Source organism: Gavia stellata, chromosome 11, assembly GCF_030936135.1.
Source record: "Gavia stellata isolate bGavSte3 chromosome 11, bGavSte3.hap2, whole genome shotgun sequence".
In the NCBI taxonomy this organism is placed as follows: Eukaryota; Metazoa; Chordata; class Aves; order Gaviiformes; family Gaviidae; genus Gavia; species Gavia stellata.
Window position 1 is genome coordinate 28592621 of NC_082604.1, and position 13682 is coordinate 28606302.

General features: G+C 35.9%; 1 protein-coding gene across 1 annotated transcript in view; it reads right to left on the bottom strand.

The window, feature by feature from the left end:
• RSRC1 (arginine and serine rich coiled-coil 1) overlaps window positions 1–13682 on the bottom strand; it is a 181346-nt gene that overhangs the window by 157631 nt on the left and 10033 nt on the right. The window contains exon 3 of the mRNA XM_059822879.1: window positions 12792–12917. Coding sequence (XP_059678862.1) covers window positions 12792–12917 — 126 coding nt within the window. The remainder of the gene's footprint in view (window positions 1–12791; window positions 12918–13682) is intronic.

The following is a 13682-nucleotide window of genomic DNA, read 5'->3' on the forward strand; positions in this document are numbered from 1 at the left end:
ACTATTTACCGGGGCCCCAACGTTGGGTAGTCTGTGGAGAAATAGCACAACATCAACACAGGGTAGTAAATTCAAGTTGCACTAGAAAAGATGACTGCTTTAAAGACAGAGAAAAGTCCGGAGGAATGGGAAGTACTGGCCAAAGCTGCTCGTTTCAAAGCATGCTGAAGGTGCCTGACAGCAGTACTCTAACAAAGCTGGATCTTCCAAGCTGATCGTCCAAATCAAATCCAGAAGGACAGCAGAAAGGACCTCCTGTCTTCAGGGAGGAGGACTTTCGGTACAAGCAGAGACTTTGTAGAGCCAGGTTGGCGATGGGGTCCACTCAGAACCCCAAATTCAACACAAACCAGATGCTGAAATATGGTAATTACATAAATGTATGTTTAAAGTTCTCACTGTGAACAGTTTTATAAGTAACATGATAGCTATACTTGCGTTGTTCCCACTGCACTGCTATACTACAGCAAAGAAAAATATACTCATCAGCAGTTACAATTTCAACTAACACCAGAATTTGCAATACAACCAATCAGAAAGTTCAAAGGTAGGTTAAATCTGTTGTTCCACTCAAAATGTATTTCCTAATAACAGTTCTGATAATCTAGAGAGCAACATTTCCATATATTTGATGGGACTTCATAAAATACAATTCCTAAGGAGTATCAATAAGAAAGGCTATTTTTCTTTCATATATTTTTTCTGTTTTGAGAAGAGATCACTTTTGTAAGCAAATACTCAAAGATTACTATTATAAGTCTCAAAATTAAAACAATTTAATTTTTTTTAAGAATTCCACAGCTTTCCTTAAGGATTAGGTTATATTTCAGTTTATGCTACCGCAATTCAATTGCTTTAACACCTTGTCTGTGATTTGAACTAGTAGTTTATGGATAAACAACATTTTTTGCTTTTTTAAACGCATAACTATTTTCAATCAATCTCACACTTTAACCATAATATGAACAATTATTTTTTTAAACTTACGTTTTAACATTAAATTACTAGAACCACATTTTTTTGTAGCAAAAATGGCAAAGCTGACCTTTATTTTATTAGCCTACAATTTGCTCACCAGTGTTTTCTTAAGCTATATGAATGGCTTATGTACGTCGACAACATCCCACAGATGGTTATGATTATGTTCAACAGGACAACGCACTCATTGAAAACTTTCACAGACGCTTACCTAATGGGATGTCACATTAAATCTGACATAGTAAGATAAAATAACTACATACTAATTATAACATCTCAAAAAGGCCATTTTCAAATGATATTCACAACACTTCCAATGTAATTATTGACAGAACCGGTGCACTAACATTCACGTAAGGATGAGTTTTTAGACAAGCGTGATTATTACATAGCTTTCTTCTGCCAGAAGATGTCCTTGAATATACATAGCTGTCAACATCTTGGAAATAGATGCCCCGAACTACAAAACTCTGGTAAACGTCAGAATTCGATTTGACTACTACTTGCTTCCTCTCTTAATGCTTAATGACTAATTCCTCAGAGATACCCTTAAAAGCCCTAAAATGTTGTCCTTGGGTAGAAACTTTCACTCAGCAATCAATCGGGAGCAAATTAGATGATTGTGTTGAAATGTACTGCACTGTTTAAGCTAACAAATGAATGAAGAAAGATAGACTATCGGAACATATGCCACTACACTGAAGTTGCTAAAAGGGTCTGTTGGAAGAATATTTGGTTTCCAGTGAAGCTAATATGCTATAAGAAGGGACAGTGATGAAAGAATACCAAGTCATATGGAAATCCAAATATAGTGACAGACACAATTATTTTACTAATTGCTAATGAATACAGTCAAGTGGCTTCAAAAAGCAAAACTTTGCTTGGACTACTTCAGGTTTTGACCTCCGCATGAGCAAATGCATTTCAAACTGAAGCCCACCAAAATTGATTAACGGCGCCAGCCAAGGCCAGCGTGTAGTTGAAGCTTTTTTCCATCTATCACATGGCCCCAAGGATAGTTAAATGAACCTTAAAATGGCTACAAACAGCTCAATGACTACACAGACTCCTGCCAATTAGAAATAATTAGGCAGTCATTTTGGTGGTAAGTCTTTTTAAGTGCATACATAATGATGCAATGATGCTTATTAGCGATCTCACATGAGCTATGCTCAAACAGCCTGGAATAATTATGCAACTATCACAAAGCCTTGCACATCTCTGTACTTCACCTTAATGCATTTAAAAATCCACTTCATTACCTCCAGTAATTAATCCTCCATTAATTGCAGGAAAAGCCCAGTTTACCGTGCTTCGTTTCTAATTATCTTATAAATAGTTATGGTTCTAATTAATGTGTTCATTAAGCTGAATATCTTTCTCAAAGCCACGCTCAGAGCAAAGGTTCCGCTTTTGAGAGAAAAAGCCTAACTAGCCATAAGGTGAGGCCATTTTGGTTGTATTTGCTTTTATTTTAGTATATTCAACCTCCTAATTGGCATTTAAAATCTAATTTGGAAGAACTTCAAGAAGACTATATAATAGAAAAATAGGAAAATTATTTTCTTTTTTTTTTTCCACCCGTTCTCCAATCAAGAAGCTTAGAGCTTTAACAGGAAAACTTTTAGGGTATCTTTTTGATATAGACTGGTAACAGATTTTCAGAGCGATGCCACAGATTAATTTAAATTCTATTACAATTTAGCTTACCCCTGCATGTTTCCATATAAGAGAAGCAAAAACTATAGAAGAAAAATAGATATCTAACGGTATATGCATAATTTAAAAACAACTGCCCTTGCCTCCATTTCTAGGATATAAATCAGCAATACAGGATTACAAAAATACTGAAATCAGTTATTCAAGCTGAGCAGAATATAACTCTTTAAAGTCCATAAGAGTTTTTCAGTTTGCCTTACTAGGAGTTGATATGATTCTATGAAAACCGCAACTGAAGAATATTTTAAAATAACATTTATGGATAAGGAAACTCCATATTGAAAGCATATGTTTCACAGTATTTTGGAAGTATGCATATATGAATTTGCAGAAATCTTCAAGATTCAAAATAAAAGAATTCTACAAGAGTACACCCAAAATATTTAAGTTACAGTTACTATTAAGGTAAACATATTAATTTCCTATCTTTTCCTAGATTTTCATTTTTTAAAAATAGACATTCTATTTAAATGCAACTCTCTCCAGTCACACTATGCAAAACCAAATAGAAGTTGTCACATTTTTTTCTTTATTTGATCACACATTTAACAAAACACTTTGCTCAGGTAATTACTTAAACACTGTTTTGACAGTAAAAAGACAAAAGCTCTACATATGCCTGAGATTATAATTTTTTTTTTAATAATCTCTTCCTGTAACATCACACCTGAGTTAAATCCGGAATCACGGAAGTCAAGTGCAGCTTTGCCATCAACTCCAATCGGGCCAAAGTTTTATACCAAAAAACAAAAATTAGGACCAGATAATTAGGACCAGAAGCGTTATCATCTCTATATATTCTCGCTCTTGCATTTCAGGGGGACACTGTGCCTTGGCTTAGAAACTGGCAACTTTCCCTGTTCGCAGTGCCACACTCCAGCATTGAAATTGCCTCTCACCTGATCTCAACTTGAACAACCCAGGCTTGGCCCCTTTTTCCCCACAGCCCACGCTCTCCATACACGGCCATCTCGCCCTGTTCTCTCGCTCCTCACTAAAACAGAGCAAGAGAGAGCTTTCAGACAGATCAGCATGCTGGACTATCCTGAAGCATAGGTGTGGGAGGAGAAGAACAGGCACTAAAGGATGGAGAGACAGTCAGGAAAGTGTCACAGTACCCCAACTTTAATCAGCTTAATCTGGCATGAACTCACTCCCAAAGCACACTTTGGTCATAATGTCAACAAAACCAGGCAGCTACCTATCTGTATCTTGAAGTACAATTGATTTATATGGGATAAAATTTGTTTGTACAAAGGTACCAAAAATACTGTATGCAGCAGCTACCGTCCTACTCAGGAAGACAACAGTGCCCTGCTACTGAGCACTGGCTTCAGCTGAAATCTGGGACAAAAGCAGTGATCAAAGAATTCCAAGGCACGTACGCTGAATTATACAGGTGATCATCTCTAAAAAACAAAACAAAAAATCCTCTAAAGCAGAAGTCAGCAACTACCATCTCAGCCACAAAGATGGATTTTGAATGACATACAGCACAGCTAGAAGCAAAGAACCGTAACACCTTGAGGAAAAATAGCCAAGAAAGGCAGTGGTCCCCAGGTCCTGGCTCCCGCAAAGTTCCAGACTAGCTTCCAGCCACAGAGGCAAGACATTACTGACGAACATCTTATCTTTCTGCTAATTAATTTCTCCCAGGACCTGATATATTTCTAGCAACATATTTAACCTCTAGTTTGAGAAAAGCAAAGCATCAGGCACAGCATACTTCAAATGTTGCTGACCCCTGATCCACGGTGGCTGGTTATAAGAACAAGAGTCTTGTTATAACTGCCCCTCACGTAACTTGAATAAAATAACACAAGAGTAATACACAAAGATAATTGAGAAGGACTATGGTAACCAATCTATTAATACGTAAAGTAAATGTGGCAAGGAATCTGCGGAAGAAACAGTAATCCATCATTAAAACTACCATGAACAGGGAAGCTGAATTAGGGTTGTACATGTAATCTTAACTCCGGCACAAACAACTTTAGCAAGGTTGACTTAGGTACATTCAACAAAATTCAGGTTGAATTCTCGAAATACAGGGGGTTGACAGCTACTTGTATTCTATTGTTACAGGGTAACTGTTACTCCTGCTAGGGTTTGGTTGTTTTTTTTTTTTTTTTACATTCTCATGAGTCCCATAGAAAAGATATAGTAAAAAAAAACTTTAGTGGCAAAAATACATGTTTTTCGCCCGCATCTTTTTAAACTAGATACTGTTACTGTCAAATGTTATTAGAATTAGAAAGAATGAAAGATGGGAATAAAGTAAACAGTAAAATGTTTCTACTAAATTCTACAATTTTGTGTTGCGCATTTTGATAATCACATTCTAGAAACTAGCACTGGAAACAGCAGCAATTTACACAGCAAACAATGACGGTCTTATATTACCAATGCATCTTTAAGACATCTGCTACACGTTGGTTTGCATAGCTGCTTCTAGAAACATGATCTCTGCAGCAAAAAGTAATAGATTCTATTTCATGGCCAGAGCTTTGGTAGCAGAGAAAAAGAGGATTAAAAAAAGTAAAAATACACAGTACTTTAGATTGTAGACACATCGAAATCAAAAAGCCAATTCTCCACTAAGGGGAATCATATTCTTGAGTACCTTTTTTTGAGTACTTTTATTGAGTACCTTTTCCCAAACAGAAAGTTGAAGCATAAAACAAAAACCACCCCAAAAATCCACCAACCTGCAAAGACACCCTTTCCCAAAGGGAGAAATAAAAGGTTTTAGAAAAATAAACAGCTATACTCAAAACACATTCTGTGTACATAACACCTGGACTGCTTTAGAAAAAAGTTTACATGTAATTAGACTCAATACTTAGCTCTAAATGAACAGCACTTATGCATTCATACCTTTTTTAAGGCTTTTTTTTTTTTTATACCAATGAAAGGCATCAAAGCAACTGTCACTAGCAGCTATCTGGCCTTACTGATAACTTAAGAGCCCTTGGCGTCGCCTTATGAAGTTTAATTTCCCAAAGCGGTCAATTAGATCTTGGTAATGTGCTCGTTGGTGGGTTATTGCTCTAGGATATCTTCAGTGCTACTGCTTCACCCCTGTATTTTTTCCAGTACACTCACGTAGACAAACTGTTAAGCTCCTTTTGAAAAAAGTCAGTTGTTACAGCTAAAAAATATTTTTGGAGACTATCGGTAATACAACCTGTAATGCAACAAGATCCTAAATAAAAACTGCAGGTTTTGATTTATTTTGGGAAAAAGAAGAAATATGATCCGACGTTACCATTCACAGAAAAACTAAAGATCCCATGAACAAACTCAGTAATGTGCATTTCACTAGTTCTTCCCTGCCCCAAGCCTTTATTTGAAGGTTAATGAAAGAAATACTACAATATCTTAATTAAATATACAGTCTAATGGACCAAAGCCTCCAAACAGCCCTCTCCCCACCAGTAAGGAGAGACAAGCATGTAATAGTTACACCGATTACTTACATAATTATGGGGGTCTGTACAGCTAGTTGCATGTGAGCGTGTTAATTTGTGTAGCAAGGACAGAAGAAAAAATATCTTAGGTAGCAGATCGAAACTTTAGAAGAATAGTACCTCCAGCAGCTACTACCAGGCAAAAAAAAGATGCAATGAAACATTTCAAAAGAAATACTCTGAGTAAATAGCATTGCTTGATTTCTTATAGGACTTTTATCCACTTCTCTTTGGAAAATTCTTGGATCCATTTCCAAGGGAGGTATTTCCAAAGCATTTTTATAGATTAAGACAGCTTTTTAACACTGTCTGACAATGTGTGCCCAACCTTGTTCTTCACAGTTCTCTTGTCATTACTTGTTTCTTAGAGCAGATACAGAGAAAGAGCCCTCTCCCTTCCCTCATAGCTATCTCATTGCTCTGAGTCAATACTGCTATTGTTACTCAAACTCCACTTCCTAATTCCTTCCATCTCCTTCCCATCGGACAGTAAAACTTGTACTGTCTGATGCCTGTAGGATGGTCAATTCAGAAAACCTTCACTTTCTTCCCTAAGCCTCTCCTCTTCCCCAGAACAGCTAACATCACCTGTGTTAATGCTTATTCCCATAGGCAAGACCTCTACTCAGCTGAAACCAACTTCAGCTTTAATCCATACACCTGCATCATATTTAAATTTAGTCTTTCTTCACAACATTCTTAAAAATCAGTCTCTAAGTCCACACAACTGCAATCCATCTTATTTGTGTGACGATCTTTGCCCACTACTTGAGCCATTCCATTCTCCTTTTTTTTTTTTTTTTAAAAGTAATCTCTCCTCTACCTCCTCCTGTTCCTCCATAAACTCTCGGTCTAATTTGCAAGACCTCTCACAATTTTGCTCTTTGTTTATCTGCCATTATCTCTTCTACTACACATTGCTGCTGACATCAATGTCTACCTCAAAATGCACATCCCTTTTATCCCCCTCTCTCCTAAGAACCTTTATTTTCTTTTCAGGCCAATGCTGTTCTAGAAAATTCTTCCTGAAGTTGTTCATAATTAAAACTCTACATGGTCATCTATCAGAAGCTATCCATTAGTGTGTGCTAGCCAGAACAGACAGATACAGTCTGCAACTAAAAGGAAGGTTTGAACACAAGTTAGTATAGGTTATGCCTTGATCCAACGCTTGTTATCAGCTGTAAGAGCTGATAGGCCAGGGTTTTAATTTGGCAAGACCCTAACACATTAATACTACCATGCTAGAATAATACGATACATGGAAAAAAGAGAGACTAACTGAAAACAGACCCATTCCCACGCACCATTCCAAGTAATGCAAATACAAAAGCATTCAATGATAATACTGTTTAATATCTGAAAAGTCTTACAAACAACATTTCACTGTGCAATATCGACTCTTCACTAAAATATTTCCTACCCATGGCTTGCATTTATTTTTAAGAAGATATTAAAAAAGGAAATTCTCAAAGACCAAAAAACCCTCAGGCAAAAGATGACTGTCCCTCACCAGTACTAAAAACTGAAACCTGCAAAACACTCAAGATCTTCCCTATACAGTGGTACGCTATAAAGCACACAAGTAAACAACTGAGCCATGGCAAGGATTTACAGCTTGCCCCAGCCATGAGTAAGTGTCTGAATGAAGCTATGACCTTTCTGAGAACAGATCAAACCCAATGGCAAGACTCTAACTTCAGGGTAAGCACTGCCTAGTATTGTATTGGTGTTTGAAGCAGCAGTGTTGGAAATGCATCTAGAAAGGGGTGGTGGGGAATGCTTTTTTTGTAATTCCATCATCACTGTGTGTCATAAACCAGGCAATGCAAATTACACTGTCTTTAGAGATCACTGAATTTGTGAACCCAACTGTTCAGTATGTATACCATCACAGCACTATTTTAAAAAAATTAGTGGGGTTTTACTATTATTTAATGACGCTTTTCACATTGCACTTCTCTGCCTGACTAGAGGACCCTATTTTTAAATATTACAATCTGTAAGCGCTAAACATGAAGCATTCTGGCAAGCTACGAGGGTTGAATGTAAGTTAATTCTAGTTTACATTGCTAGGATAATGGCAGCTTCAGTCAACAAGCTGCTTTTTCATACCAAAACACAAGTCTGTTCCAAAGCCACCCATAAGAAGTAGGTCGCCCTGCCACTGGACTGCAATCAGATGCACACATTTCAATATTAAATCAATTAGACTGGAAGAATGGTAAAGAAATAAGAGGTAACCATGTACCCACACACACAGAGGAAAAAAACAACCCAACACACTGATCAAACACTTCCTTTACTGACAGTCCAAAGGCATCAATTCTACAAACAGGATTACTTTACACACGGTACTTTCTCTTCTTAGATATGTAAAGATGTACTAGCTGTTATTGTGTCAATCTTGAAGTTGAACTGTGTTAAAGATACTTCAAGACAGCAGTTTTCAGTTTAACATAAAGGGAAAAGCCAAAAAAACTTGGCAGACAATAAAAACAAGCTTGCATATTTAAAGGCAATTATAGTGAAATACTCTATAATCACAGAATTGTATGAAATCAAGGAATAAAGGTTAACATATTTTGGTTAATTCTATTTAAAGCCACATGAATTAAAAGATTTGCGTTACAAGTTCTGCTGTAAAGTAAGTATTTTCATATACGATTAACTTGCAGAACAATTGCAGTGAAAACTCTACAAAATATTAACAAGATTCTATCCACATAGAAATTATATGAAATCCGAGTTTCTCCATTCCAGAGAAGCATAATATTCTAATAAGAACTATCCTAATCTTCACCCAGCAATAATTTCAAGATTATATTATTATTCTCATTTCCTTGAATAATATCCATACTCCAGGGCCATTTTCCTTCTCATATTCAATATCATGCATGCTTGTATCAAGATTCCTTTCTTCATATCCTGTCACAGTATCAATCACTGCCTCCTGTCCACTCAATCCACTTTTGATTTATCAGCCGCCGTCTTTCTGGACTCCATAACTCGACCCAAACCATTTTAGCAAGACATTGACAAATAGCACCCAGTATCACATCAACCTGTTCCACTTAGTAAACTAAGAAACAGTAACTGTGACATCTCTGCATAAGTATTCCATTCTATTCCCCAGACTGATGTATATTAATGAGGAGATGGTATTTGAAATGCTTCTTCCACATCAGCATCTAATATGATCAAATTAGGAAATGGGATGATTTATTAAATTTCGCAGAGCTGAAATATTTCTTTATATCACTATATGTGTGGTTTCAGAAAGTGAGCTGTTGCTTTCAATTTTTCTACTGAGGATGTGCCTGCATTTCACAGACGAATTATTGTCTTTAAAAAGATTGCAAGAAGGCAAAATGTTATTAAGCAAATGCTCAGTAAAACAAACTAAATCAGTTTTAAAATTCCTAATTTAATGTAAATCTTGGTTGTTTTGCTGAAATTCAGTTTGTGATCTTATTAAGTCATATTTGCATTGTACTATCGTGCTGTAGGACAGCTTTAAATTTATAGCATTACTAGTAAGCCCCACTTTTTTGACTCTAAAAAATGCATCTAAAATAAAAGAGGTATAATATGCACCAGTTTTCTTATCTTCTAAAATAAAGTACAAAAAAAAATCATTTTAGGTTACCAACAATACCTACTCAAAATATTTTTAAAACATGTCACTATAAAAATCTAACTTTTCAAATTAAAACTTGATATTTCGGTATATTAAAGTTGAAGCTCTGTAAATCATACACTCAAATAAAACACCTATGTTAGAGAAGTTATTAAAAAAAAATTACATTACAGCCACACATACTTTTACCAACATTTTCACTACCTTGAAAAACAAAATATCTTAATTTGATGGGGGACTGCGGGGAGAAAAGACGTTATGGGATACAGAATTTGTGCCATCTGCATGACTTATACCAAAACCAAATCCAGTGATTTAAAGATACCATGTAACAGATCTTAACTTCCAGTATGAAACTAGTTTTCTAGTGTCTGTCCCACTCCCTTTGGGAAAACAAAAAACCAAAAATCACAGTCCTAAAGGTGGTACTCTGAAGGTACAACAGTGATGTTACAAATACGAGCAGCCTAGAGATGATCTTCGCTTTATTGCTGTATCTCATACTGCGGTTTTTCAGGTGGGTCAGTCGATTCTACTGCCTGCCACTGGCAATTCAGAAGTTGGAGATCAACAAGAACGCTTTAGGGGGTGACACGCTCTTTACTATACTAACACATGGTGGCTGCCCAAGTTACTTCTGATCATTTTATTAGCTAGTTTATGTAAGTGTTTTCTTTGGTACTTACCTTTAAAAGTCACACAAAAATAAGCTGCCCCACCCCAAGCAAAAGAATTAATGAATTACAGACGCCAAATTCTTACGAAAATTCCACTTTGGCACTATAAATACATACATTTCCTAAGACAAATATTGTCTCTTTGCATTTAACAGCTTTGGATGGATTTTTCTTGCCTGACTGCTTTTTTTAATTCATTTCAACTTCAGGTATCCACAACCTCCAACAGCAAGGGCTTCCACCGCTTAATTACATGATATGCAAGAACCATCTTCTTTTGTTTGACTAGGGTCTGCTACCAGCTGACTTTGTTCGCTTGGTGCCTGCCCCACGTCTTACATCGGAGTTAGACAGGAAACACTCATTCCTTTATCATCTTTTCACACCACTCAGTTTTAATTTTTTTTTATACCACTCCATTATATTCCCTCTTTCCCCCATGATCTCTTTTCCAGCCCGAAGAATCATAATGTACTCAGTCCTCTTAGGAAAGCTGTTCGTACCTTCGATCAAGTGCACAAGACAGATTTTGAGATAGCAAAGAAAGGAACTATTTAGCATTGCTGTGACTGCCTCTACGCCAACAAACAGGGAAAACACAGGCCTCTAGTAGCAGCATTCTGCAACCTATTTAACTCTTCTCCAGAAATAAGGTTAATCCATGGCTTTGCAGTGTAACATTACAGCAGAGAACAGACTCAGAAAAAAATTACAATAAAGGTTTCAATGTGTTCTGTAGGTTTTAGTTTTATGCGTTTAACATTTTCGTTTGATGCTTTTAACATGCCAAAAGACTCTTCCGTTACAATTTAGGATGTTATTATAAATATTTTTCCTGAAGAACCATGTCTGTGAATAGTAACATCATTTAAAGTGACCTGCAGCTATACCTTCATAGCTATAGTACTGAAAAGCTACCATATTTTATACGTAAGATATTTTATACACAATTTTTCCTAGCACAAAATGAAGTAAACAGTAGTCATGTTTTTAAAGTGTTTAGCTGCATAATTCCCATATATTGCAATGACAATTAACATCAGGAAACCCCTTGGAAAAGATGACCGTTAGACTACATCTAATGAGATCTGCAATTTATACTTACCACAATAAAACCAAGATCGTTAAATCAGGTTATCATATTTCCTAATGCTGACTATCTGACATACTGAAAACCACCTTCATTTTCACCTTACTCTTTTGACATTTCATTGTTTTAAAATGGATTTTGTTATAAAAACAGGGGATATTTACAGGAATATCTCTACACACAGCGCAGTAGCTTACCCAGGGTCTACAGCTCGGAGAGCAGGTATACTCAGAGATCAGGCAGTTTAAATAACCAAATAGCTACTACAAAGGCGCTGTAGCAATAAGTGTCCAGGCAACTACTATAATGAACAGCTGTGAATAAGTCATGAGAGAATACAAATAAGAAAGCGAAACGTTCACATCTCTCAACAACAATTTTTCAACATTTAGAGGCAACAGCTCTACCTATTTGGTATATGAAAAGAACATGTTTTAGTCAATTCCTGGTGCAGGTACACAAAATTACCTGGCTGAAGATCTGTAAACACATACCAAAAAAGCTTTGATCTGCCCAATACACTCAATAATTAATTTAAATTCAATAGGAAATGCTAGCAGTAATTCTGATATCCAGGGATAAACTTTATATAAACTTTTTAATTGAAAAATACACACAGAAAAATTGAGCTTCTTTTAATTACAAAAGTACGAAGCAGATTTTAGAATACAATTCGCAACACCTGATTAAGATTTAAATATTTAAATTACATTTATTATTGAAAATATCCATTTGTCACAATCCAATTTATCAAAAATTTCAGCACCATAGATATCTTTAAACACTAAGAAAAATTTCCATAACTAAATACTCATCTCTTTCCAAGGGAAATACAGATGAGAAAATAACAGTTTGGTCTGATCTCCAGGGAGCCAATGTTATGCATGGGAGTTATGGAAATCAGTAACCAAAAAAAATCCACAAGAAGTTTTCAGATGATTAATACCTTGGTTTAACTGTAATGTTTTTTGCACTTGGTCAAATGCAAAATATATAACCTATCTTCAAAACCAGCTGTTCCACCAATGTAATGTAAAGATTTAGTGTATCAAAAGCACAGCATAGAGATTTCAAATCAGGAAGAGTTTCAAGTGACATGTAGTTTAGATGATCACCATTTTTTCTAATATATTCCAAACTCAGTAACTATATGGCAATTTTAAATTAATTATTTTACAGTAGAAATAATAATTCTTATTCCTAGAAAAGAGTCTTACCTTCTTGTTCTACTTTTTGATCTTGATCTTTGAGACCTGTAGGATTTGCCTCTGCCCCTTGATCGGCTACGACTGCGTTTTCTTCTAGAACCATATGATGAACTACTGCTCGATCTGTGTCTGCGTCTAAAACAAAACCATGCTATTAGCATGCTACTGCTTCTAAGAACCAAAAACCTAACAGCTTACTTGAAAGGGACATACAAACCTGTGGGTTTTGTATTATAACATGTTGTAGAGGCCTCAAATACCACTACTCCACTGTAATAAGTAATTCCCATACACATGGACAATGCCTGTCTTAAAAAGTTTACATTCTAAAATATACATCCCAAGACAGAAAAAGGGCAGAAGGAGAAACAGAAGTTAACCAATTTGCCTAAAATCAAGCAATACCTCAAGGGCACGGCCAGGAACACAACCCAGCTCTCAATGGTTTTTGGTCCCATGACCAGCTCATTGGAATTCACTCCCTCTTTGCCAAATCTAAGGCTGAAGAAACATTTAGAACCTACATTCTCAGCAGGATTTATACAGAAACACACCGTATCGGATAAGGACTATAACTCCAGCGCTAAAAATGAAATTCATAAAATGTTAACTTGTGCATTGCTATTCTATTCAATTATCTCCAGTCATACTAGGTACATACATAAATTGTAAACATTACAATGTATTTTAAAATATGTACACCTAAAAATATTTTTTTTATATATATAACCTTACAGATTTGTTCTCCCAACTTTCGTAACATGCAATCTTTGTTCTGCTCCTATGTAGACAGATCCTCCCTCCCCCCTTTTTTTTAATATTATTAGTAATCAAATAATTAGTGTTAATTTATTCCATTTGAGCTTGGAAGTTTTCTCCTGAGTTCAGTCAGGAGTCAGA